The 27,847-nt window shown below is 43.0% G+C and overlaps 1 protein-coding gene and 1 long non-coding RNA gene across 3 annotated transcripts; both read right to left on the minus strand.

Moving 5' to 3' along the window:
• Positions 1-2,524: 2,524 nt before the first annotated feature.
• On the minus strand, positions 2,525-10,052 carry fosl2 (FOS like 2, AP-1 transcription factor subunit). Of its 2 annotated transcripts, XM_086126796.1 has the most exons (5): positions 9,801-10,049; positions 9,358-9,477; positions 7,730-7,984; positions 6,139-6,246; positions 2,525-3,648 (listed from the first exon to the last, which is right to left on the minus strand). In XM_086126796.1, exons 3-5 carry the CDS (start codon positions 7,967-7,969, stop codon positions 3,094-3,096), a joined length of 903 nt encoding a protein of 300 aa, XP_085982922.1. In that variant the 5' UTR covers positions 7,970-7,984; positions 9,358-9,477; positions 9,801-10,049; the 3' UTR covers positions 2,525-3,093. The 2 variants fall into 2 exon arrangements, with proteins under 2 accessions (XP_085982922.1, XP_085982921.1); XM_086126795.1 differs by having other exon boundaries at positions 9,358-10,052.
• A 4,479-nt stretch (positions 10,053-14,531) lies between these two features.
• On the minus strand, positions 14,532-23,780 carry LOC147195954 (uncharacterized). The gene is made up of 2 exons (XR_015102594.1): positions 23,575-23,780; positions 14,532-15,685 (listed from the first exon to the last, which is right to left on the minus strand). It is a non-coding gene; the product is annotated as an uncharacterized LOC147195954 (long non-coding RNA).
• Between the last annotated feature and the right edge of the window lie 4,067 nt (positions 23,781-27,847).

Here is a 27,847-nt window from a genome sequence, read left to right on the forward strand (position 1 = left end):
AAGAGGACACACGGTAACCATTTTGGTGTAATTCTAGGTGTCATGCGTTATAAAAATGGTTGATTCGCAGAGCTCGCAAAAATACCCGCACTGATGCTGTATTTGTGCAGCAAAAAAGTACACGTACTGATTCAACACTATTAAGTTAAACAGTCCAAAATTCAACATATTTAGTTCCAAAAATAAAATTGAGGTGTTACTGTCAGTGACATTCTGTAAAGAGCAACCCAATATGCATTAACCAACATTTTGAAATTACTGTAACTTTTATTTTCTTAATTCCAAGCAACTCTTCGCAGGCCAGTAAGACGCCCGAGTCCACTCTATGTTGTGCGGAGAATGAAAAAAGTAACAAGCCTTTTGGAGTTTTAAGTAAAAATGTCTGTTCAAATATCAAACATGGGCGTGTGAAAAAAAAGTCAGAAAAATATAAGCTAACTGAAAAATTCACATTAGCAGTATACAGCAAAGTACATGTGTCTCCCTTTCCAACTGTATACTCTTTGTAGATATGAAATCTATTGATTGAACCTTAATTTAGTCAATTCTCATTTGATTACGCTAAAATCTGAGATACAGGTTGACAAAAACGAATGGCAAAGTAACAGTATCCTCCCAGCATTTTTGTCAAGAACTTAAAAGCAAGGTTGAACAACGATGTTGTAGTCCTACACTTTGACCACTGATGGACCTCATCATGGTTGCTTTCCATCCATCCATTTTCCCATCCGCTTTATCCTCACAAGGGGTGCTGCAGCCTCTCCCAGCCGTCTTCGGGCAGTAGGCGGGGGGTACACCCTGAACCGGTTGCCAGCCAATCGCAGGGCACACAGAGACAAACAACCATCTGCGCTCACATCCACACCTAGGGACAATTTTAGAGTGTTCAATCAGCCTGCCATGCATGTTTTTGGAATGTGGGAGGAAACCGGATCACCCGGAGAAAACTCACGCAGGCCCGGGGAGAACATTCAAATTCCACACGGGGAGGCCGGAGCTGCACTGTCAAAGCGCTGACCACTGGACCGCCCATGGTTGCTTTCCTTTCTGCTAATCAGTAATCAATTTGCAAGGACGGTTGCCTCCATAGATTCTGTTTATTTGATAAGGCATTGCACTTGAACACTTACCTGAGCAGCATTTGTAGCATAATCGCTATATAGGACTGAGATTTTGCACATCCCTGCATAAAATACGTGAATGCAAATAAAAAATAACCCAAATACAAAACACAAGTTGGAAATTTATTTTATTACGATTTATTTAAATTAACAAACACGGCTATTTACAGATTGCTGTTTTTTTTCCTTTTTCATATTTTTAACAGTTAATGCATTTGGAAAATTATGGCTGAAAACAAGCAATACACAGTGACAGTAGGTGACATGTACAGTAGATCTACGCCAATGGCTTTCCTTTGTGTGTTGAAGAGCTGCAGACAATCTTGACATACACAAGCAGACTCTCGTTTTGGTTATCAGTTCTTTATGCGTGTGCGTATGTGGGGGGGAAGGAGATTTTCCTTTTGCATCGGCATAAAACCCAAATATTGCCAAAAGAGAAAACCATTTCTGCCTTGATATCAGCATATTGTATTGAGATGTCAATTTGTCTGCATCCAGCACATGATCATTTGATGATAAACTCCTAAAAAATAGTGAGGAATGTTTGACATCTCGACTGTCACTTCCCGTGGTGTTCATGTTTCATCTCAGGCTAGTTGTCTTATTACTATTCTTTTTGTATTGCAAAACACTCTTTATGAGCTATTGTTTTAAGCCATTCAGGCCTCCAGAGTTTTTGTTTTGTTTTTTTACTTAACAAAGATGGCTTTAAAAACACAGTATAAACAGGGTTGACATCATTGGCGGCTGGTGACAGTCTGGTTAGACCACAGTGGCTTTTTTTTCAGAATAGAGCAACAATCTCTCCTTTTTTTCTGATGCAAAGACAAACAAAGAAAAGGATTCCAAGTGTCATACAACCCTTTTTGGTTTTGTGAAACCTGACCTGCCGTATAAGGCAGTATTGTCAAAGGTAAGACACCCCCCCCCCCCCCCCCCCCACAATGTAAGCAAAGAGGGCAGGTGACAGAACGTATACGTCGTGTTGGAAATGTTTGAAAAAAAAATCCTGATGTTGCACAACGGCCCTATTTGTTTATTTTCTCCCTTTGGTAAGACTATCACACAGCCTGCGTTTTTTCATGACGGGAATGCGAGAACGATATCCCCGGCATCAGTGTAAAGAGCATGCGCACGCGCACACACACATTATTTATATATATATACTACTATATACTATATATATTTAAATATAGTATATAGTAGTATATATACACTACTATATAAGATCAAGATCAATAAGATCAAGTACAAAACCACTGAGGTGAAGCATACCAACACAAACGTAGTTAAGCCACACTGGCAAAATAGAAGAGCGCTTGGACAAAGGCGCCATCAATCAGTATGTAACACCAAAGACCATGATGCTTTTCTACAGGCAGATGAGGGAGAAGACAATGTCTCAAAAACACTTTTTTATCATCACATCAAATACAGTTCAAGAGATGAATCGAGGCCCTTGGGGGTTCGAACAGGACACAAATGAAAATAAAAGACAACGGTTTTCTCATTGTCTCTCGTGATGTGACCTCTTTCCGTGATCTGTTGATTCGTCTTGGCAGAGTGCAACTGGTCATGGCTTTTAATTCTTTTTTTTTCCTCAAAAAATATATTTATATCGATATGTATATGTATATATTAGGAACTCCTTTTGTATATCATCTGAACTCCCAAAGGCCAGATTTGAAGGGACGAAAGAGTCTTGAGTAAACAAGTTGACACTGTAAAAGTTGAAATGGCAAATCCGTTTAAGGATTGCCGCACACGTGTTGTACAAGTCTGACCGAGCAGATTGAAGCAGGACGAGAAGAAACACGCAGCGTAGCCCTTGTGGGGTCTCCCTGCCAAAGGGGGGGGGGGGGGGGCACGGTTCACATGATCAGCTTGGCCTTGACCGTCTAAATGCGCCTTCTGGTCTTTTGATCCCGGCGCTCACGGTCCACCGCAGTGTTTTGATTTGCGGACCCTCTCACAGGGCCAATAGGGTGGGCGAGTTGAGGGAGTCCGACGACTGATCGCCGCTGCTGCTGCTGCGGCGGTGGGCCTTGGAGCACGACTCGGAGGAGGGCGAGGGGCTGTCGGGCTCCAGCATGCTCGGGTAAGTGAAGATGAGGTTGGGGGCGTTGAGCGCGGCGGCTGGGGTGGATGCCGCCACCACCGGCGTGTTGAGGCTGTCGCCATCTGTACAGTACATTCCGCCAAGGCAGATGGGCTTGATGACGGAATGCTGGGGCTTGCCCGCCACTTCCTCCGCGTCGTCCGGCTCTTGCTTCACCACCACGTGGTTCACGTGGGCCCGGGCCGCCATGTTGGGGCGCATGGTCAAGGACAGGGGGGCGCACTGCTGGTGTTGATGGTGCTGATGGTTCTGATGGTGTGCCGGGGTCGGGTGGCGATCCTCGGTGGGCAGCTTGCACACGGGATTGTGGGCCACCAGCATGAACTCCAGCTTGTCCTTCTCCTTCTTTAGGCTTTCGATCTCTTTCTGCAGGTCGGCTTTCTCCTCCTCTAGTTTCTCAGTCTCCTGATAGGACAGAAATGAGACATCGGGTAAACAACCGATTAAAGCCCTGCCAAACGCAACCGTGTTACAGGTGTATTGATGACATTCAAATTAGCTGTCTAGCTAGCTACCGTATTGGCCCGAATATAAGACGGTGTGTTTTGCATTGAAATAAGAATGAAAAAGTGGGGGTCGTCTTATATTCGGGGTCTAGACATTATACCCATTCACGACGCAAGATGACGCCAGATATCATTAAAGCGAATGCTGAACTTGACTCCCCAGGCCAAAGTGAACCCCTGTCACGAAGAATAAAAATAAAAATAGCGGTAGCACAAAGAAGAAAAATAAAAAATAGCGGTAAGAAAGAAAAGAGAAGAACATAATAGCAGAGATAACAGAAAATGGAGAAACGTAGCGACAATCTGGAGAAAAGTGGCTTGAAGATCGGCAGCAGAGAAGTTATGATGTAATTTACATTTCAAAAACCAGAAGCCGTTCATTTACGAATGTGATTGCACTTTAGTTTACATATTTAAATGTTCAGATATTAAGATTTGAATGAGGCAAAATAACATGCTTTTCCTCTCAAATATATTGTCATAATCATTTGCTTCAGATGTACTGTACTTATTTTCTGTATAAAAATTAATTTGGTGTTCAAAAAGCATTTTTTCAAACTTGAGTCTTGAAAAAGAGGGGGTCGTCTTATAATCAGGGCCGTCTTATATTCGGGCCAATACGGCAACTAACATTCTTTGAACTGGTACCTGTGTAGTGTTATTGAGTCTACCAAAGGAGGGCAGTGTTGCTTTGATTGTCGCAACAAATAATGTGTTTGTTTTTTGTCCTCCTTCAACCTATGTGCCACTTGTGTGAGTGTGTTTTTGCCTGTCGGTGGGTGTGTGTACGTGTTCAAACGCGTGCGTGTGCGTCTGGGATCATAATACGCTATTCATCAAGAATGTGAGACAGACAGGCAAGATATGGTGACATGCTGTCTGAGAACTTTGACTCATGGGCAAAGGTATGAGGAAGTCGTTTTCCAAGGAGGCGAACAAAGAGGAGGTGTGCAATCAGAGGACACGGTATGACTCGGAACTGACATTCCCTTATTTGGAATTCAAAAAATGGCCACCCGAAAGAAAGGCATTTCTTTCTGTCGTGGAAGCGACGACCCGTGTTGCTGTTTTGTGTGAGCAGCTCACAGCATTCCGGGTTAGGGAGATGATTAGAATTTGCCCATGTCCCGCATTCGCAGAGACAGCTGCCTAAGGCGAATTCCATTTCTGGGAGTCTTGGAAGTCTCAACAAGCTTGAGTTCAGTGAAAATTGAGCTAATTGGTTCCATTTTGTTAGTGGCTCGTTAAGATGTCATGCCATGTGTCCGTTCGCAACTGCCAAGGAGAAAGCTTCGGTGCTGCTTTTTATGCAGTGACCAGGGGGTAGGGGGCAAACCAGTATTGCCAGGTTGTGACTTGAGGTATAGAGTATATTCACTCATCATATGATTGTACTGCTAGGCTGTGTACAACTTTCGTCATCATCCGGTCTCGATCAACAGTGGCAAGTGCCATTTGCATAATCTTGAGCTTCATCGTCATCAACATCATCATGAGAAAAAGGCAAGAACGAAAACGCGATCCAGCTACAAAGATGTTTTATTTCCACTGAGCGCCACATAGGGAAAAATAGAAGAAAGCATGAGGGCCACTTAAAACAATTCTATACGCAAAGCAGTTGAGACTTATTTAAAGGAAAAAAAAATCATAGCTTGTTTTTATTGGTGACAAAGCAAAAAGGGAGTATGACAGTGACAGCAAAAAATCTAATAAAATATGTGCGAGAACCCAACACATTCACGGTAATTTTTTAAAATTTGCTATCTTGTGTTATTAGTTTTTGCAATTCAAAAAATAATGGGAAATTCTCAGACTGATTTTTAATTAAATTTTTTTTTTTTTTTTTTTACATAGCAGTGTTGCAGGCAAATGCTGGCATTGTGTTTCTAAAATTTAAGACAGGTCAACTACAATTTTCATCTCACACTGTGCAACCAATAAATTGGACGATTTCTTTTTTTTGATAACTCTTCTTGAATATTTTCTGTCGCTGACAAACCTCTGCTCGACACCTCGGGCCATTTATCGATAATATTGCGAAAATGAAAGGCGCAGTGACTGCCACGAATGTTTCTACTTGCTCCTTGAAAATTTCAGGTTAGGGACTACTCCACTTCCGGTACAAAATAAATGAACAAATAAATTATATCCTTTTATCCTTCCATTTGGTCACATTTTTACATTAAATTGCAAACTGTACTGTCTTTCAACATGTAGACTTTTCTTGCAACCTTTTAATACAGACCGTGTTTAAATTTTATGATTAGAATATGTGGTGGGCCAGCAAAAAGAAAAAAACATGCTAGTGGTTGCCGGTCTGAATTTTAGGCAACCGTGATGATCAGTACGATGACATGATCGCTGCTGAACTTTTGATGTTCTTACTCACCCCTTGCAGCATCTCAGTCAACTCGCGTCTGCGGTTGCGGCATTTGGCGGCGGCCAACTTGTTCCTCTCGCGCCGCACCCTCCTCTTCTCTTCTTCTTCTGGGGTGAGCTGAGGGTAAAAAGCAAGGAATGCGGTAGTCTGTTGGTAACACACACACATGTCACACGTGTATGACATATAAAGCCTGAAGGCATAATGCAAAGATGAATGTCTTCGTGTGTGTGTGGGCTGCCTACAAGAACGCTGTTTTAACCTGAGGGGAACCTATGCTTTCACACAGAGGTGCTCCATATTAAGCTTTGCGTGAGTACAACAGGAGCGATGTTCCAGTCAAGGGTGCAGCTAAAACTCAGAGCTGAATTTGTTTCAAGAGTAGGGTTGATAAATTCTGGCCATTTTTAAACTTTCTATGGGAATAAAAAGGGATACAGTAAACGCACCTCCACTACAGGTTCCAGATTCACATCTTGCTGTTTCACCCTGTTTTCCCCCAATGCAATTAATAACTATTTTGATCTCTCTTGTATAATTGGGTCCACCGCAATTCCACTTCTGACCGCTAGATGGAGGCTCACTTATTTAGTTTGAGACTAAATTTGAAAGGAAGACAAAACAGGATGTACTGTATTTCAGCACAGCCTAATTTTTATTTTAAATGATTGTCATCCACTGAAATTCTGCTTTTTTTAAGACAATAGAAGAACATGTATGTTCTTTTTTTAGTGTACATCTTTGGCCATCATTATTGGCATATAGTGCGATATAATGCAATTGTTAGTTTGGAATAAAAAATTGATTTGTTTACTGGTAAGACATTGCGGGATCATTACACTATCAAATATTTTTATCTATTTCTCTTGCTTTCTCTCTCTCTCTCAATATATATTATTTTAAAAAGTACTGTTCATGCGACCAAAACATGCCTTCACACCATTTAAATAGAGTATTTCCGTGTCATGGATTTTATTAATCGCAGGGGCGGTCTGGAAAGTAGCCCCACTATGTGAGGTTCTGTAAACATGGATTTCACAAAAAGGTTGGTTAAAATATATTTGACCATAATCCAGATGAAACCAGGTTTCATTTCAATACATTTTTGATTGACAACTGCCCCAATTACAAGTTTTTCCAGTTATGAGACATCACTTGGTCGACTATTTTTAATCTTTTTTTATTCTTGGTACTTTGCTTTTAGTTGTGAGCAAACTTCAGATACGTCACTGCTCAAGTGAAGTGAAAAAAAAGAGAGCAATTTAGGTGATGCCCTAAGCATACGGGCAAGGACAGCTATCTATTTTGCTTGTGATAAAAGAAAATATTTCTTTAAATTTTGTAAAATAATCTCTTTCGTCTAAATGGAAACTTTCCATTTGGAATGTTTCCAAAATTACGGAAATTTTTACGGAAATTTCCTGAATACCCATGGAAAATTACCAAAAAACTTTCCGAAAAATACCCACATTCGCAGCCCTATGTAAGAGCATCAAGACAGCTCCATGAAGTAACAATAGCACCTTTCTGGCAACTCAATCCCAATTTTATTTTGTTGCAGCCCTCAGCCAATTTTTTTCCCAAACTGACATTGCCTCACCTGCTCTTCCCTTTTGCGTCGGCCTCTGGCGTCCCCGATGGAGCGGATGACCCCGGGACGGGCCAGTGGGTTGTGGCCCAGCAAACCTTGCCCGTTGCTCAGGTGATGGCTGTACGGGTGGGAGCGGGAGTACGGGTTGGACATGGAGGTGATGACTGTGGGCTGCACCATCCACTGAAGGTCTTGGCTTGTTGTGATTGCATTAATGGTGGGGATGAAGGCACTGTTGGAGCCGGGCATGTCAATACTGTATTTCTGGAAGGAGCGAGAGAACATATGGTATAAGGGACTGTGGGTGTGGGTGGGGGTGGGGGTGGGGGGGGGGGGGGGGTTGGATGCTCGAGCCGCATAGCACATTTTCCACCATTACCGCTCATGGTAATAATGATTCAGTCCACAGAGAGTGGAGTGGGAGACTGACACAAGCTGTGAATCATGTGGGAAAGCCCAAAGTGTCTTGTTATCAGTCGTCTTTACCACTGGAACTTGGAGATAAATGATGACATGCAGGTGTTAGGAGCAACTTTTTGGGCTGAAGGGAGGCTGCTCGAGTAATTATGCATTTATTCGTTATTTACGCACGTCCTTCTCTTCCAGTTATTCCCAACCTTCCGTCGGATATCCCGGCAGTCTTGTGGAACTTTTTGTTTATCTGGTGACTCATTCGTTCAGTGCGTGCGAAACGCGGTCAGTTCCAGTAAACCGGGAAGCAACACGCCACACTTTTGGAGGACCTCGCCTTTAAAATACGAGCGTTGACTTGAGACAGATTGCGCAACGGAACGCGATCCCCCCCCCCCCCCCCCCCCCCCCCGGCTGGCACATTTTGAAAAGAAAATGAGACCCATTCGAGCTAAGATAAAATTCCCGGTGAGCAATAAATGAGACGAGTCGTACGCTGAATTCTTTGCGTGAGGCTTCTCCAAATAAATAACGATTTTTCTGGATATATGCTGAAACTCCTCTGACAGCAGTATTGCTCGGCGCTCACCGAGACCACGATAAACCCATTCGGCTGTTCACACAAAACGCACCGCTGTCTAATCGTTATTATCATTTCAAATCCATGCTCATTTAAATGAATATTGAAGAGGTGCTGTCGATGCCGCTTCCACGCACGCACTTAGGGGTGCTTTTAAACGCATCGCACCCATCCGCCGAAATGAATTTTTATCCCCTTAGACTTGCCCGTTGCGCGCCTGTTCAACTCCTCGTGTGAACGTGCTATATTTAATTTATAGCGATATGTGTGGAATCTCCATCTGGAGCGCAAACGCCACAAATATTCTGTTCAATTCAATCTAAATTGATTTATATCGCGCCAAATCGCAACAGAAGTTATTTCGAGTTACTTTCCAGATAGGGCAGCTCGTCTAGATCACTACATTTCTCACAGTGTTCATTTGGAGGCTGAATTAAACGTACGCAATGAGACCGGCTTGACCACTTTGCGCGCACACCAACCATTTTTTAAACTCGCACCCCTGGGCGCAAATGAAAATAAATACCAGCAGCAGGATTCGCGTACATTGTGCGCAGATAGTTGAGTTAATGGGTGCAACTCGTTGAAACTGCATTAGAACACACTGCAGCAGCATCGAGGTTGAGCTTGTCGAGTACAGTATTACCTGGTAGGTTGAGGTAGAGATGGGGCTCCCGATGGTGCTGCTGCCGCTCGCGAAGGACTCGGGCTGGGCCGGAGAAGTGCTGCTGCCGCGGGACGAGGTGTCGTAATTCCCGGAGTAGTCCTGGTACATGATCCAGGAAAAAAAAGAAGGTATCACGAGACTTGTTCGGTGCGTAGTTTAAGGTAGCAAATCCTCGCTCGTATCAAAGGCACCGGCAGGGTGGTTAAAAAAAGAAAACAACACGAATCCTCCAATTCGACTGCGAGTTACTTTTCAAAAAAAAAAAAGAAAAAAAGTTGATTAAAGGTGCAGCCGTTGCTTTGGAGTCACCTAGAACATCACAGCGACGTCAGGTAATGGAGTCGGTTGTCCGTTTGTTATTCAAGAGGTGCAAGGTGCACGAACTTGAACCTAAAAGTTAAGATCCACGCAGGTTGACTCACTTTAAGACGTTTTTTTTTTTTGCCTGTCGACCCTTCTTTCTGTTTTCCACTGTCTTGCCGATTACGCGCGACCCGTGGCGTTCACGGAACACTTCGATGGTAGTTTTTTTTTGGTCGCCTTTCCCCCCCCTTCTTTTTTTTAAACCACACTTCCTAGAGATGACTCACTTCAATGGCACTATCGAGAAGTGCAACTGCTTTTCAACACAGACGAAAGAACTGACGTCACGCATATGGGCGTTGCGACTCGAGCTGAAGGGGAGGGGGTGTCTTTTGAATAAAGTGGCGAAATAGACAGCGCCGGTAAATGCCTCCTCCGCTGGAAACTGGCGTAAGAATTACACCCTGGACACAACCGAAATAGACTGCTTCAAACGTACAAGGACATTTCTGGACCGGTTCCGGACGTCAGAAGCAGCAGTGAGGTCCACGCTTGTTTATCGCACTTGAATCAGTCCATTGACGCATGTTGCCTAAAATGGGCAGTTGCGTCAGAAAGTGCACAGTGTGGGTTTCCTTGGTAAAGGAAACAGCGAGACCAACTGGAGGGATTCCCTCCCCGTTGAGCACCGCCGCTCTGTGGACGTGCAGTCCGTGGTTTTGGATCCGCTAAAGCGACTCACATTTCTATCCCCCCCCCCCCCACCCCCAAACGGCCGAGTCACGTGACTTGCACCCGATTTCAAACACAAACCGATACAATGATCACCTGTGCACATTACAACCCGCGTCTGTCCATGTTAATTAGCATTATGGGTCCAATGTCTCATGCACAATTGAGTCATTGTGCATTGTGGGTTCATTTAAAGCATTAGTCAAAGCGTGTAGTCGGCCTTCCATACAAGCGACTCGCCGCTTTTAGAATTGGAAAGGAACCGCAGTTCAGTTTGAATTGTAATTCGGATGTACACGACACAAACAAGGGCACGGAGCCCAGAAAATGACACGTTACGCTACATGAAATGGCGTATTAGGTATAATCCAATCGACTCTGGTTCCAATTTTAATCTGCATCAACACTGCTGGTTGTGCCCAGCTCCCTTCAAGCTGTTTGCCGCGCGTGGCTTTGCCAGAAGGAGTTGTCAAATAAAGTTTCGACAGCAGGGGAAGTTCTACAAATGAGGGGGGAATTAATCAGCGTGGGAGGTGCGGGCGGGTGGGGGTTCTGAAAAGGGACTCTTTCCAAGAAAGCGTCATTTGGACCTCAAAATAAGTCAAACCTTTCCAATGTGTCATTTCTGTCACACTGCGCCTCAGGCTTTTGGTTTAATGTTCAATCAGCGTCCTTTTGTTAAACGATATTAATGAATATTATTTATCAGCTGCCGACAGCACAGATTTGCCGTTGCTAGGCGACACAGTTTCTGCTTAGAATGCTTTGGAGAAATGTAATCGGCTAGATGTAATTAATGTTCTAACAGTGTCAGAGTCATGACATCGCAGGGACAGGGCCATCGCGGGCAATGCCCAAAAATAATGCACCCACTGTCCCTGCCCCTTCAGTGTATCTATGCGCTGCCATCTTTCAACCATGGCATAGCATTTACCACCTCCACAAAAAAAAAATGCAAGAAAATTAATCGCCCGTTGTATGAGAAACGTGGTTTTGCAAAGTGCTCTATAAAATAAATGAGCCCACTTAGTTCGGAAGAAGAATCGTTTTTTTTTTTTGTTGTTGTCATGACGCAGAGACAAACACCAGCATATTCACGGAAATTCAAAATTTCTGGCAACGCAAGCATGCATTTTGGTCCAAGAAATAGGTTAGTGCTTTAGTTGCTGACAGAAAACAATTCTTTTCGAAGATTTATTCAGGAACAGATGTCACCTACCCCCACGTGTAGGTGGGGTCGTCTGAATTTGGGGGGGGGGGGGGGACCTTTCCAAAGTAAGCATGCAATTCAATGTTATTGCTGCAGTTAGTCTTTTAAAATGTTCAGTGTTTTAAGGGCAACAGTCAAGTGAGTGAAACACGACAGTCAATGACAATGAATAAATCAAGATCCAGAAATCATGAGTGAGTCATTCCCAAGTGAAATACAATTTTAGCAAACTCAGCATCAGCAGAATTCCTCTGATTCATTTTTCCTGGTTATCTCACACGATCGCAAGGCCACTTGATCCTCGGTGTTGGTAGGAATCAGTCTCTTTACTGTCACATAGTGACGTGATGACCTTAGTGACGTGATGATGTTATTTCAGTGGAAACGATAAAGTCATTCATGTTGTTTTTCAGGAAAACAAAAACGATTACATTTGAACGCGGTCTGCATTTCAGAGGGGCTTTGAAGACAACACTGAGGTATCAAGACACCTGATTACGAGGTCAGGAAGTGAATTGATGCGCTGGTAGAGTCACTCCTACAATCTCACATTGTAAGGAATCATTTCCAAAGGGAACATGTCACCTCACTTCACAGGCTGTAAGCAGCTTACCCCGGCCCTGACCAGACTGACTGAACTCATGACGCCTTCAAGGACCTGCCCGACAACAGCCACTCGACACAGTATTAAAAGAGGTTGACAATAACACATTCTAACGCTCATCCCATAAAGCACTCTGTGGCCTTTGCCTTTAAAAAAAAACAAAACCCCCCCCCCCACAAAACATCCTGTCTAAAAACATTTTGCCAGATTTCCCAGAAGTAGAAGTGTATGTACTGTTTTTAACCTTGCCTTGAGTTGCGTCCTTTTGTCGTGTAACGATAATAATGTAATAGCCTTACTAACCTGGATAATAGCGCCACATGATGAGTGTGGCTAATCTGTCAGCTCAGGTGCTACCGTCAGTACGCACATAGGCACCGAAGTGCTGACTCGGGTAATAGTGAGTGGTTTAAAGAACACTCAGGGTGACTGACACTGGAATTTGTTGTTGTGCTTGTGGCCTTTTTTTTTTTTTTTTTACAATCAATACAGTACGTTGTTTCTAATGGAATGCTGCAAAACACAAACGGTGACAAACGAGACTCGGGTTTTATGTGACAAGCCAATAATTCCTCTTGATGTCAGTCACACTGTTATGTACCGAAGAGGATTGCTTCACACACATACAAACAAAACTGGCTCGATCATTTCACGTTGCTTATTTATCTTGTTTGAACGTGAAGATATTTCGAAACAAGGGGATTGTTTCACGTTGTAAGGGTCATTCCAGAATTGGAGGACATTTGACCTCCCACAAATCAAATTTGAAATAATCCACATACAAAATATTAAAACATGGAGTTTCTGAGTAAATTCACTTGTCCTGAGAACAAATCTCGAAAAACGAAGAAAAAGATAAAGAATGCTTTCTGATAGTTTTGAAAAAACAAACAAACAAATAAGTCTGTCGTACTCCCTAAAATACACATTTTTGCTTGTCCCACCCCATCAATGAGGAAATTGAATCGCAAATAAAACAGTTCAAATGAAATTTAAACCTCATTGTTTTGATATTATTTGTTTCATTGTTGTCTCTCAAATTGTGGGAACACTTGTTTAATAAACACAAGATTTTAAATAAAAATGATTATTCGTGTGTCGCACCACTTGCACGCAACCCCGTGACCATAACCTTTTGAACTTTGTCGAAGAAGAGGAAAGCAGTGAATCACGCTGGACTTGACGTCGTCAGTTTTCCAAAAGACTCGGTAGCGCAAAAGTATGTCCTCGCGTCTACTATTCACATTTTTATAAAACAATTAGCGTTGACTGAATGTCTCACTCTACCTTGGTAAAAGACAATTTTAATTTTATCAAGTAAATTTGTCCTCTTGGGCAGCAGTAACAGCTAGCTAAAAGCAGCTAGCTAAAAAGCTAGCTTCTACTCCTAAGAGAAAGCAAATATTTGTCTGGATTTTCAACCCTGTTACTGTGATTACAGTGACAGGTATTCATCCATCCATCCATCCATTTTCCGAACCGCTTGATCCTCACTAGGGGGGTGCTGTAGCCTATCCCAGCCGTCTCCGGGCAGTAGGCGGGGGGACACCCTGAATCAAGGCACACACTAACACCGAGGGACAATTTAGAGCGTCCAATCAGCCTGCCATGCATGTTTTTGGAATGTGGGAGGAAACCGGAGCACCCGGAGAAAACCCACGCAGGCCCGGGGAGAACATGCAAACTCCACACAGGGAGGCCGGAGCTGGAATCGAACCCGGTACCTCTGCACTGTGAAGCCGACGTGCTAACCACTGGACTACCGGGCCGCCTAGTGACAGGTATTGTAAACGGCAAATAAATCATGCCATAAAAATTGTACCATCGACCAAAGCTGAGCTAATCAAGCCTTTGACAGTACAACTCATGACTGAACAATGATGAATATTTAGCAGAAAAGCGTGTAATGATATGAGCAAATCGTATTTGCTTGTTCGATTAGCTATGTCTGCGCACAGAGCACACACAGAGCATGCGCAGCCATTAGTCAGTTGTACGAGAGTCTACGAGATGTACACGTGGTGCTTGCTTTCTCCCTCCGACCAAGACGGCGGTCCAAATAAAGAACCTCTACTCTTATCAGGAGTTGTATTATTAAACGAACCCGATCGCACAAAGGGACACAAAGCAAAAGTGTAATTTTTGAGAATATCGAACCCAAAATGGCCTCCAATTCTGACGCATAAAGTGGAAAACTCGTATCTTGAAATAACATGGGATGCTCACATTATAGCGTAAAAGAGCTATTGCGATGGTAAACATTTCATGTAATTATGTGAAAAGGGCCTTTTTTTTGTGTGTGTGTGTGTGTGTGTGTGGCAGCAACACGCAATTCCAGGGTCTCGTGCAATTTTAAATAGAATCCTAATGAGCACTTACATTGGGAAGCCCACTGTGGGAAGGAGATCACTTAAAAGAGTGACTGCGTGTCAGACTGGCAGACTGCTCCTGTGAATTAAATAACCATCTTTTCGCGACGTGTGACAAGTTGCCGTGGCAACGCATGTAAAGAAGTCAAACAACAAGGCAGGGAGATAATTTGATCCTCCAGAGTGCAGGCTTGTGGAGACAAGAGGAATACGCGATAAGGCCAAACACATTCAAGTGGGCAGAAGACAAAGTAGCCGCTCGACAACATCTTATGAGATGGATATCAGCATGTCTAGACTGCATATTAAACAAATAAATACCGTCCGCATCTGGTTCTTTCTCATGTCACTGCTGTTCCATATTTTCTCCACTTGACGATGGCCGTCTTCACTAGATTGCAAAGAAATTCTTTTTTTTAACCCTTCTCCTGACTGATATATGAAAACAATTCCTTTAATGCTGAGGCCATGGTTTGTGCTGTAAAATGTGACTGCAAAAAATATTAGGAAAAGCCAACTAAAACAGACAAACTTTTCTTTCCAGGGATTATCCAGGCACAGTTTAAATGATGGTAAATGTGTGCTGTCTTGAATTGAACAGGTTACAAGCTACATTAATGGTGGAGTATGTTGTCTCGTTCTGACAAAATCACTTTAGCGTGCATACTAATCTCAGTGGCAACCCTAAATTCTAAGATGTCAGTTTGCCTTCAGTTCTTTTGGATATTTGAAACCAAGACTGTAACTGTAACATCCATCTGCCATCAAAGGATTGTAAGTGTCAGTCAACTTGAATCTCAATGGCTTTGTAAGATAACAGAAACTGTATTCTGGGTAACCCTTTTGCCGCGCACCATTGCTTCTGGCTATACAACATGCTTCCCTATCAAAATACTTCAATAAGCAGTGTGTGTGTGTGTGCGCGCGCGCGCGAGTGTGTGCGTGTGCGTGTTTGTCTGATCGTCGTCTGGTTCGTGCGTCAGCCTCACAGTGCAGAGATGCAGGATTCAATCCTGGATCCAGCCTTCCTGTGTGGAGTTTGAATGTTCTCCCAGGCCCTTTGTGGGTTTTCTCTGGGTACTCCGGTTTCTGAGAGAGAGGGAGAGAGAGAGAGAGAGAGAGAGAATTTAGAGTGTTCAATCAGCCTATCATGCATATTTTTGGAATGTGGGAGGAAACCGGATTACCCGGAGAAAACCCACGCATATATATATATATATATAGAGAGAGAGAGAGATAGATAGATAGATAGATAGATAGATAGATAGATAGATAGATAAAAGAAAGAACACAAACGCCAAATCCAACATGCGCATTATTTGTACCCCCACTATCGTGCAGATATTTAAGCAATTTGTTTTGTTTTTCACACCACACAGGCGAGTCTGATTTTTTGAGTTGCAGGCCTTGATTGACGTTTCCTGTGTGCAGCAACATTTCAGGCAACATTCAGGTCTCCTAGAAGAGATGCCGAACATGAGGCACAGAAAGTCCCCAACTGAGCTTGAGTAAATAGTCGTTTTACCCACGGAGCAGAGAAAATATGTCTGTGAGTACTGTTGTATTTATTCTGTTTGTATGTGTCACTGCTCTACGTGTGTTCATGTGGCAGTTAAGATCATAGGTACTCTAATGTATATGCTAACTGTGTTTCGTGTTATAAATTCATTTAAGTAGCAGATGTCTCTTTGATCGAACTATTAATGGTCTTGTTGAACATGGCGGCATGGTGGTCAACTGGTTCGCACGTCTGCCTCACAGTGCAGAGGTCTCGGTCATCCTACTCGAGAGGACAATATATATAATTAACAGTGGTGAGTGGACATAAAGACATACATAAAGAACCTCAACGAGCTGTGATACACAGTGTCCATCCTAAGACATTTTACAACAAGTTGCTTCTTTTCATTCAAAGAATAAATCAGCTGGTTTCGAATACAAAACCCAATTTTTCACTGATTCTTCCAAATATGGTCTCTGCGTGGCTTCAAAGTGAGTGAACGTTCGTGTAAATAATGTTGGACAGCTACATAAGGTTTCTGCAGGGGCTCAACAGCCTAAAAACAACTGATCCATAGCAGTAAATAACAGTGTCATCAGCACAGAAATGCAAAATTGCATCGTACACTTTGAGACCTAAGTCAAATTATATGAATGACAAATAAGAGGGGGCCCAATACAGTACCCTGCAGCACCCACCTATTAACAAATGTATCAAATTTTTGTGAATGGACTGGGACCTATTGCTACAGTAATTTGAAAACCAGGCAACTGTGTGCTTTGACATAAACGATGCAATGTTTAACATTGACCGTGAGTATCGAACATAAAAAGCCTGAAGCAAGCACACATTTCTTCTTCTTCGGAGAAGTGTGCAAGACAGAATACAAAATACTACGTAAGAATTGTGTGCTGGTCCTGTTATTGTACTTCTATGCTATGTACCAGACAGCTACACCAATCATCTTTCAGTGCACCGTGGATAAAATGGGATGGACATGACAATGCATGGGGGACGGGACGGGTGGTCCCCAACACGATACGGCACATAGTCTTACTTTACGGTTTGACGCGACGCGCGGTCTCATGAAGGGATATACAGTGGAACTCCTCTACAACAAAATCATGTATTCCAATAGTACATAAGTATGAGCATACACGTATTTGACCCTTCATATAGCCAGTGTAGAAAGAACAAAGAAATTGCAACATTTACGATCAGCATTCACTTTCACTTACATCGATTTCTTGCATAATGTCTTTTACTTTGCTTCCTCCATCTTTCATTTTTATTACTTTCATCCTGTCTTCAAGCATTAAAGCTTTTCTTTTCTTAACTCCTTGGTCTGCAAAGGTCCGTTTTGTCGACATTTTAGCAATGCAACGTCCGTGCTGCATCTGAAACTAACAATAACAAATACTTCCTGTACTACTGCGCATGTATAAGTCAGTGTGGTGGTTTCTGTTGTCGTTTCTGAACTAAGCAGTAGAGGTGGCTGTGGCAGGCTGAGGTTGGATTAGACTTTTGCGGAAGGCTTTTTTTCGTTGAAGTGAACCTCATATGCGAGGCAAGGGTGGAGAAAAGGATTTCGTTTTGTGCAACAGGGGGGCTTTGAAGGGGGAAGCAGAAAAGAGGGAATGGCGTTAATGCATGAAGATTTTTTCACACTAGGGGGTATTTTCGCACATGTAAGTTTCGTTGTAGAGGAGTTTCACTGTATAGTGTATAGTACTGTATAGGGCCTGGCAGGGGGATTTCCTTTGACTCTGCCATGGCCACTAATGTTTTCCAAAGCTGCCTTGAGGGAACAAGACTCATGTGTTCGACAATGTGAGAAGCGTGAGGAACCCTATCAAAATGTGATGGGTCAGAAGGGAACGTTCTGGGATCCTCGATCAACCGTCGTACAACCACAGTGTGCCTTTTCAGACCCTCTGCCTGCTACAGATACCGTGACAGACCATGAGAAAACTTAGCAAGACAACAACGGCTCAAATCATATGGCACACTACATGTTTTGGGCAAAGAGGGCTGCCATGGCTGTCAGGAACATAGTAAATGTAACATTAAAAAAAGAAATAAAACACATAATAAGCAACAGGCAGGCCTAGAGTTGTTGTGATCTGGGAGGTTACGAGTAGAACCATCTTATTAAGGGTCATCATGTGGCAACAAAATGTGTCTTTGCTCATAGGCCGCTGCAGTGGGAAAATAAACCCAATGACCTCATCTGAGCCGCTGCCTCAACTGAATCTTACAGGATTTCGACAACACTCAGCGGGCCAAACAGGCACCGTGCCCTACGAGATGAAGAAGGAGCAAAGTGCTATATTCTTGTAAATCATAATCTATGTAGCTACTGCAGGGGTGTCAAACTCATTTTTGTCGCGGGCTACATTGTAATTACAGTTTCCCTTGAGGGGGCCGTGATGACTGAAACTATATAAATAAGTCAAGAATAACGTTTTATTCAAATAGTGTTTAAGTAACTGTAATAAGAGGTTTGGTAAGAAGAAAATGCTTCCAATATGTCATTGATTTATTGCGTATGAAAATGTGAAATTCTGGTCCAGATTTTAGCAAGCATCATGGAAGTTGTCATCTTTGATTTGCTTTTGCGAGCCACTTAAAATGATGTGGAGGTCCACATATGGCCCCCAACCTTGAGTTTGACACTCGTGAGCTACTGTAATCCAAATGGCAACAATGGAACAGTGAAGAAAAACATCCAATTACCTGTACTGAACCCGCAGCACCTTTCCAGTCTCTCGTGAGTGAATTCACAAGCAAAAAGGTATTTGCCAGTGAAACAATGGCAGGAAGTGTGTCACATGTACAAGTCAGCCTCAAGACAAAGAAGAATGGAAAAGGAAATGTTGGAGAATGTGCAAGAAGTGAACAAATAAATGTCAGATGGTAGACTGGGGCACTTCTGAGCACACGGCGGGGCGATCAAGCATCAGCACCTGTAACGTGCAAGTAAACAGGACCCAAATGCTCACGTTTGACTTGTTTTGTCGAGGTAGAAAACCCTCCATAATTCCAATAGGAGACAAAAACGATATGCCGCCTTTGTGAACAAAATGAGTTGCATTTTCGGAGTTTTGTTTTCCTCAAGCCTGACCCACAACACATGGAAAGGCATTTGACAATGACGCATCCGAGTGCAGCCGCAGTGCACACACAATGGGCAAGTTCATCTGACAACGTCAACGGGCCTGTCTATGCCATTTATGAGGATGTTGTTCTGAGGGCCTTGCAGTTTGGAATGTTAATCCGTTTTTAGTGCGGTTCTTTCTCTATTAAAATCAGCTGTTTTCTGCGACTTCAATTTTCAACCAGACCATCATAAAATGTTAAAAAAAAAAAAAGCAACCGACTTCAATTGTAAGTTGAACCCTGAACAGGATAACCGGAGTAAAAATACACACATTGAATCGTTTTTGACTAGTGAGTAAATGAATTTTATTTTACATTTCTTCTTGTCATTTTATTTCGTTAGTATTAAATTAATGGTAACGAAATAAAATGACAAAGATACAAAAATGTATCAAATAAATCTTCTCACCTGCAATTTATAATGGCGCATTGTAGTAACCTTCATGCACGAAAGTTCGTTCAATCTCAGCTGCTCAACATTTTCAGTTATTTGCTGTTGTATTGCCGATTTTCAAAATGCAAATGATCTGTTTACTTTTTTTTCAAAGAATAGTTTGTTTTGTTATTGTTTGGTTGGTGTCTTATATAAAACTGCGACGTTGCACAATTTAGTGGACAGACTTGACAGACTAAGATCACACAGCGTAATTTGGGTGGCATTTTATTTAGTATTTTTAAATCATCTTTTTGTTTTTGACAACATCTGTAAATTTAGTTTCCTGCTCTTAATTGTGAAATCATACTTGATGGTTTTAAATGCTCCTGAAATTAAGTGCTGCTTGACGAGCCTATATTGTGTATGTATGTGATGTCAATGAAGGCCTAAGGTTGAAATGCACGGCCCGCCACTGGACAAGTAATATCCATCCATCTTCTGAACCCCTTTATCCTCACAAGGGTCGAGGTGCATGATGGAGCCTATCTCAGCTGTCTTCGGCTGTAGGCGAAGGACACCCTGAACTGGTTGTCAGTCAATCTCAGGTCACAAAGAGACGAACAACCATTCACGCTCACACCTAGGAACAATCTAGAGCAGGGGTGTCAAACTCATTTTTGTCGTGGGCCACATTGTAGTTACCGTTACCCTTCGAGGGCCATTATGACTGAAACCAAACAAAAAAGTCAATAATAAAAGTCAATAACAATTTATTAGTTGTTACTGTAATGAGGGGTTTGGTTACAAGAAAATGCTTACAATGTCTCTTATTTTTTTACGTATGAGAATTTCAAATTTCGGTCTAGATTTTAGCAAGCATCATGCAAGTTGACAGGCTTGATTTGCTACCGCGGGCCACATAAAATGATGTGGCAGGCCGGATCTGGCCCCCGGGACCTGAGTTTGACACCTGTGATCTAGAGTGTTCCATTAACCCGCCAAGCATGCTTTTGTGGGGGGAAACTAGAACACCCAGAGAAAACCCACGCAGGCACTGGGAGAACATGCAAACTCCACACAGGAAGGCCGGAGCTGGAATCGAACCCTGCGCTTTTGCACTGTGAACGCCGATGCGCTAACCACTCGAACACCGGGCCGCCCTACAAAAGTAATAATAAAACAAAATTCCCCAAATGCAGCAACTCTCCAGAAGGATTTTTCCTCACTCAATGGTGGCCACCTAATGACCATATTTCAAGAGCAATGCTTTTGCTGTAGCTTATACTGTGTCGTCATTTCTTTTGCTTGGGCAGATTTAGGTGCATATACTCTCTGGTTGGCAGATAAGAGATTTTTATACACATTTGGATGAGAGTTGCTTTCACAAAATCCGCTTTTTTACACTGCCATGATGCATATCCGAATTGTACCGCTGAATTACAAAAAAAAAAAAAAAACAAAAGGAATTGTGTCACTTGAACCATGTAAGATAAGATAAGAAAACCTTTATTAGTCTCGCAATGGAGAAATTCCCAATTCACAGCAGCAAAGTAATGACAGGAAGAAGTAGAACAACAAAATATAGGAGCTGCTGGAAAGGCAGCCACTCTCGTAAGCGTAAATCCTAATGTGTTACGTTCGACTCAAACCAGCTGCCTTCTTTTTTGAGCCGGCATCTCACCACCACGCAAAAAAGATGTCATATAATGAATGAAATGTCTGAGAGACAGCAAATATTTTAGTAGTTGAAAGAGTTAGCGTTGCAAAACAGTAATTATATATGATATATATTCTAAATAAAAGAGTGAGGAGAAAGGAGGGAACGGGGTGGTTAATCTTCTTCATGGGGTCGACTCCTTCATTGCGTCCATTCCTTCCAGCTCGATGGAGGCTTAATGTGAGTGTGGAAAAGTGGAAAATTTAATTAGGCTGCCAAGGGGGGTTTGTGTCACTTGGCACGAGCCGTCCCCCATGTCCCCACCCCCACCACTATCGGCCCTCCCCATGATCAACTCACCCTTTGCCTTTTTTCCCCCCCGATTTTCCACAAGAAGCCCGTTGTTTGTATTTTTCTCCATCATCCTTGGGAGGAGGGGGGGGGGGTGGTGGCGTAATCACCCAATGGTTCACAGAAACAGGTAGAGGTCAACTCTCCTCAGCTGCACTAAGGTTGTGTGGTGTAGACAACAGCATGATGATTTTCTCATAATTTTTCATTTGGTAGATAACTGTCCAGTTCATACAATTTAAGGACCATGATAAAAGTGGGTTGAAATATTTCCTTCCAATTATTATCAATCCGCAGATGCCTCTCTGCTGAATTGTAGTCCCTGTCAAGATGCAGCAGACCAAACATGAACTAAGTTGTCAGCGGCATGTCTGAACAGCCTGGATGTTTTCATTTTGAAAATGACTGAAATTTTTTTAGTATAAATGCTCGGCCTGTAGTTGGTGATCACACTGTGGGAATTAAAATGACTTGTAAATTAAAATCACACTCATGGTTCATTCACATGGTTACATGGCAGTCAAGCAACCGCAAAAGTGCACATGGCATACCTGTCAACTTTTCGGAGCGCCAACCTGTATAAACTACCAAAAAAATCCTTATAAAGAGCAAAAAATCCTTATAACATACCAAAGAATTTAAATGTCAAAATAACGGCAACCCCCCCACACACACATGAAATTTTCAATGATATTTATTGTAGATCTCCATAATACAATGTCTGGTTAATGTCTAATCATCATTCTACTTAGTGGCATTACTGTGTTCAGAGTTGTATTCCTGCGTTACTTTTTTCACCAACTCCAAATGCTGACCCATCGGCTCGAAGTTACAGCATCCATTCATATCCATCCATCCATTTTCCGAACCACTTGATCCTCACTAGGGTCGCGGGGGGTGCTGGAGCCTATCTCAGCTGTCTTCGGGCAGTAGGCGGGGGACACCCTGAATCGGTTGCCAGCCAATCGCAGGGCACACAGAGACGAACAACCATCCACGCTCACATTCACACCTAGGGACAATTTAGAGCGTTCAATCAGCCTGCCACGCATGTTTTTGGAATGTGGGAGGAAACCGGAGTACCCGGAGAAAACCCACGCAGGCCCGGGGAGAACATGCAAACTCCACACAGGGAGGCCGGAGCTGGAATCGAACCCGGTACCTCTGCACTGTGAAGTCGACGTGCTAACCACTGGACTACCGGGCCGCCCATCCATTCATATTTACTTTGGAAATGAAAGCATTCGAGTAGCCTAGCACTATTCTGGGCAAAAGCAAACTGAACTACCTGTTGGGGGGAGGGGGGGGGGGATTGTCAGAATCCGTATGATTTGTGCGATACGGCCATATACGTAAGATTCACCACAAAATCCGTATGAACTATGGCTAAACCGTATGAGTTGACAGGTATGACATGGGCACCCATAAAGATGATTCATTTGTGGAGGTCTTTTAAACATGGGGGAAATGTCTTCTTTTTTGAAATTGTTCAAGTTCCTTGTGTAAAATTCATGATTCATGTTTATAAGTCATATAGATTTAACAAATTCCCCATGTAGAGGACAATATAGGCATCTGCTCACTGATGGTAACATTAAGATAAGATATCCTTTATTTGTCCCACACTGGGGAAATTGAAGGAATTGCAAGAATTGGTGGCAGTCAGCACACACCTTTTAAAGTAACTACGATGAACCCTCGTGAGGATGAGCGGTTTAGATAATGGACGGATGGATGATGTTCTAGTAGGCTTTTCCTGACATTTTCATCGTCATATCCTGCATCGCAAGACATGGTCCATAGAGAGCTTCGACAGCATCAGAACACTCTCACTGCCCAAAAGTGTCACTCAGGGTACAGAGCAATTTCCAAGGCATTAAATATAACTTGTATGGAAGAACAGTGAAGACAAGTAAAGAATATGTGGTCCTTACCAAGAACTGTACGTCCGTCCAATTGATGAAGAGAAGACAAGAAAAGTGGTCGGAGAGGCTGTCAAGAGGCCAACAGCAGCATTGAAGGAGCTGCAGGAATTTCTGGCGAGTACTAGCTGGTATGTACACGTGGCAACAATCTTCCATCTTCTTGATACCTCGTGCGTGGGCTAGGGGGGCGGTTGGCAAGACAGAAGCTTTATATTACAAATACACGCCGAGCTATTTGCAAACACACAATCTTCCAAACACTTGTTAAAATGTGTAGCTTGTTAAAATAGTTGAAAATGTGAATCCCCCCCCCCCCCGCATATTTTAACAATTAACGTGTTATATTGTTACTATAACCGTTTTTAACATTGAAGAATTACGTTATAACAGCTTGAATTGGAATCAAATGAACACAAAGAAAACTGTATTTTATCATCTTTCATATTTATCGTTTCACCGTCGTCCTGTATTCATGCGTCACAAATTCGCTTGTCTCTCGTCGAAACACAAGGCAATTGGCTAGCTGTTGCTGCGCCCTAGCGGTATGGGAGGGTACTACATGATTACTTCCTGGGCGAAAGACCGCACAGACGTACAAATTGGATATTTTTCCCGCGGCACACCTGACAATGTCTCGCGGCACACCACGGGTTGAAAAACACTGCAGTAGGCTATATGGAACAACTGACCTCACCCATATTGCCCATCTTCTATTTCAATAATTTGTTTTTACTTTGAGAAGACAATAATCCCTAAATGCCTGAAGATATGTTAAAAGTGGGGTCCTGACAATGAACATGAAGCCGCGTATCTGACCTTTCACCTCACTTGAATGCTTTGGCTAGCTTGGATCAGACGCCTGACTGGCTTTGATAGTTTAAAGGCTATATTTCAGACATGGAGGTGACAACCTTTGACCTTTGACCTCTGGAACCACTCGGCGTGTCGGCTGTACATTAGTGGGCGAGGGGGGTACTTTAAAAAATGCAACGCTTGTGCTACAAAGGCCTGTTTGCCTCCAATATTGTTCACTAATCGTTAGCCATATAGCATCACTGTCTAAATCATATTTTTGGCCTAATTGTGATAAAATACGAACACAATGCGTTCCAAAAGTAAACTGGACTGTTCATAGAGACTTTAAATTTGAATCTAGATTAAGTTTGATCCCCCCCCCCCCAAGACCTCCTCGGGGGGGTACGCCTGGCACCGCCTATGCCAGAATGAATGATGCATCGTAAGAAGCCAAACTCGACGGGAGCTGGAGCTCTGGTGCCCCGAATTTTTCAAAGTCCATCCATCCATCCATCCATCAATCCATCCATCCACTTCTTAATCCAGATACCCTCACCAGAGCTGTTCTGTTCTTGAAGCGGCCACTCGCACCGTGACGTAGAGCAACTTCTCTGGTCGGACAGAATTGGCATTTGCGCTGCGACGGCTGCAAGGACGGCGGGCGACCGCTACGCGGCGGAGGTCCTATGCTGCCTGAGAGGCAGGCTTTCGTGACACTGCGTAAGAGGGCACCGCGACATGGAGCCCCTATTATATTGTGTGGATCGTTTTTACACTTTCTATTTTTACAAGTTGGAGTGGATAACAGTAAGAATGTGCATATGAGTTTGTGTTGCGTTTGTGTTTTGTTTTCAGTATAGTACAGGTATATGTTTGTTCTGACAAAGAACAATTGTTGCGAACTGAAAAGGTCGGATAACTGGTTTGACTTTTGCTTTCAGAGTGCCAGGCCATCGTGAGTCAGCTGCCTTTTAAAAATACACACGGCTCTTTCTTAATTATTGCACAATAATCTCAGAAAACAATGTTTGGTGTGTGAGGGAGGCAGAGGCAGGCAAACACTCGTGCAAAAGCTCCATTTGGACAACTTGACATAGCCGAAGACTGAACAAAAACAAGGAAACAATGGTTGTATTTACACCGCAGGTCCAAGTGCCCAAGGTGGGCCAGGCAACGCAATTGTTTAAAAAATAATTTAACATGTTTTTAGAAAACAGGAAACGGTATCGCTTTAATAATCTGCCATTGTGTGGCCGAGGAATAAATAATGTTGTTTTAATGAGTAAATAAAAACCGATAACTAAAAAAAAAAACAAGTTGAGTTACATTAAGATGACATCCACGCACGTTAATGAGAAACTTTGCCCAGATGTGTCGGATGTTTTTGAATTCATCCATGCGGTGGGTGGTTTGGTTGGAAAATAAATGAGCATCCCATAACGTGTCACACATGTTCGAAATAAAGAATTCATTCACTTCTTCATTCTCATGTGCATTTCAACACCTATCCAATATGGCTGCGTTTACATTCACGCAACACATAAAACAACCCACATGCGCGGACACTCCAAACGCATCTGCGCGCAAATAACTCCACAAGCCGCGACATCAGGCAGTGACAACACAGAAGTAAACAATAATAAACAACAAACAGTACAAATATTGCATTTTATATCGCAGTCAGTTAGTCTGAGCTGACTCTTCCCGTTCATTGCTTTAAATTAGGGGACCCTCCGCATCAATCAAGTGGCCATCTTGGCAATGACTTTGCTTATATAATGATATCTAATTTACCATAATTAGACCAGATGTAATTATTTATGCTTACGCTGTAATTTTGATTTCCAGCGGGTGTTTTTCTTCACTTGAGCCATGCAGTGTACATCCAGACAAAATGCCAACAGCTTCTATGAGGCATTGAGGCACACTTTGGGGCAGTGAGCAGAAGAATTGATTGGCCGAGACGCAAAGAGGCGGGCGGACGGGCGACAAAGACACAAGTGGCACTAAATAAGAGATAGAGAAGGGACATCAAGGAAGGCAGATGTAAAACCAAAAATGCCACAACGGCGCAAACGCCCTCTTTCACCCGTGTGAGTCTAGGAAAATAACAAAAGAAAGAAAATTCCACCCATGTGCACAATTAGACCGCGGCTCGCGTAACACTCGCATTAGGCACAAAAACAGGTGCCAAATGTGTGAGGTTTTAAGTGAGTTTGTGTTAATGCCTTGCTGAGTAAAACATAACGCTCTTTCTATTTTGCCATCAAAAGGGCACGTCTGTGCCATTAATCTGAGCAACAACAAAAGAACGTTGTTGCCTTCTTAGATATCATCCATAGCCCCGGAAAATTGTAAGCCAAACAACAACAGTCATCAGAGGAACTGCTCAATGGCAGCCCTGGCCCATTAAATATAATAATATATAATAATACATATACAATGATACCTCTACTTCATGAACATCTCTTCAGACTAAATTTTCAAGTTACGAAACGCCTCTACAGTAAAATATTGCCTCTTGTTACAAAAGAAATTTCAAGATACGAAAGGTAAAAATACAGTATGGGCTGCTAATCGCAGCTCCGAGTTTCCTGAACGCAACATCTGCTCTGCCATTGGCTATTGCCGAGCATCATCCTGGCATCCCATTGGCTAAGAGGGACCTCTACCGCGTGTGTCTATGTGTGTAGATAGATAAATAGATAGATATGTGTCGATGCGGCGTTCTTGTCAATCGCCTCTTGAGCCATGAGGCGTTGCGCTAGTTTTATGTAAATGTCAATCACTGCTTTAGAAAACAGTTATGTCTGAATTTTGGAACGGATGAGGGCGTTCACATGGAAAACGCGCCTCTACTTACAAAATGTTCTAGTTCTGAAATTTCTTACAGAACCAATTAATTTTGTAAGTAGCGGTGCCACTGTATTGCTATACAATTGCTGTGCCTTGTTCAAATGGCACGGAAGGTTTTATTTGCTCGTGGTGCCATCAAAGAACGCTTGGCTTTTTTTTCACCTGGAAGAACAGACATAATTGGTGAAACGTCATAGTGAAATGTCGCATGAGGAGAAGGCCGAGGCTTAATCCTCCGGATTCCATCCTCTGATGATGCTGCCTGCTCAGGACTTAAAGATGTTCTGTGCTACGTTGAACGCATCCTGTTGTCAGGGTTTAGAAAGTGTACGCCAAACTGAGGCTGGAGTCACGTTGGCCTCATCACATGTGCTCAGATCAAAACTTTCTCCTCAACTCATCAGCAAACACTCTTTCCAAACTTCCAACGCACGGATATTTATTATTCGGAAGGAGACGAGGAGGGAGCAGTGACGGTGGAGGGCTGGAGGAGTCTTGTCACATTATATGTACCTGTCGGTGCGCGTCCCCACTTGTGGCTGTCATCTCACCTGACAGGTCTATCGGTGTCCACGGCCGATCAGAACACGTCTCTCAGTCTGACAGGCTGAACCGACAGCACAGTGATCCA

Source organism: Hippocampus guttulatus, chromosome 13 (genome assembly GCF_054856545.1).
Source record: "Hippocampus guttulatus isolate MCC_2025c chromosome 13, RoL_Hgut_1.0, whole genome shotgun sequence".
Lineage (NCBI taxonomy): Eukaryota > Metazoa > Chordata > Actinopteri > Syngnathiformes > Syngnathidae > Hippocampus > Hippocampus guttulatus.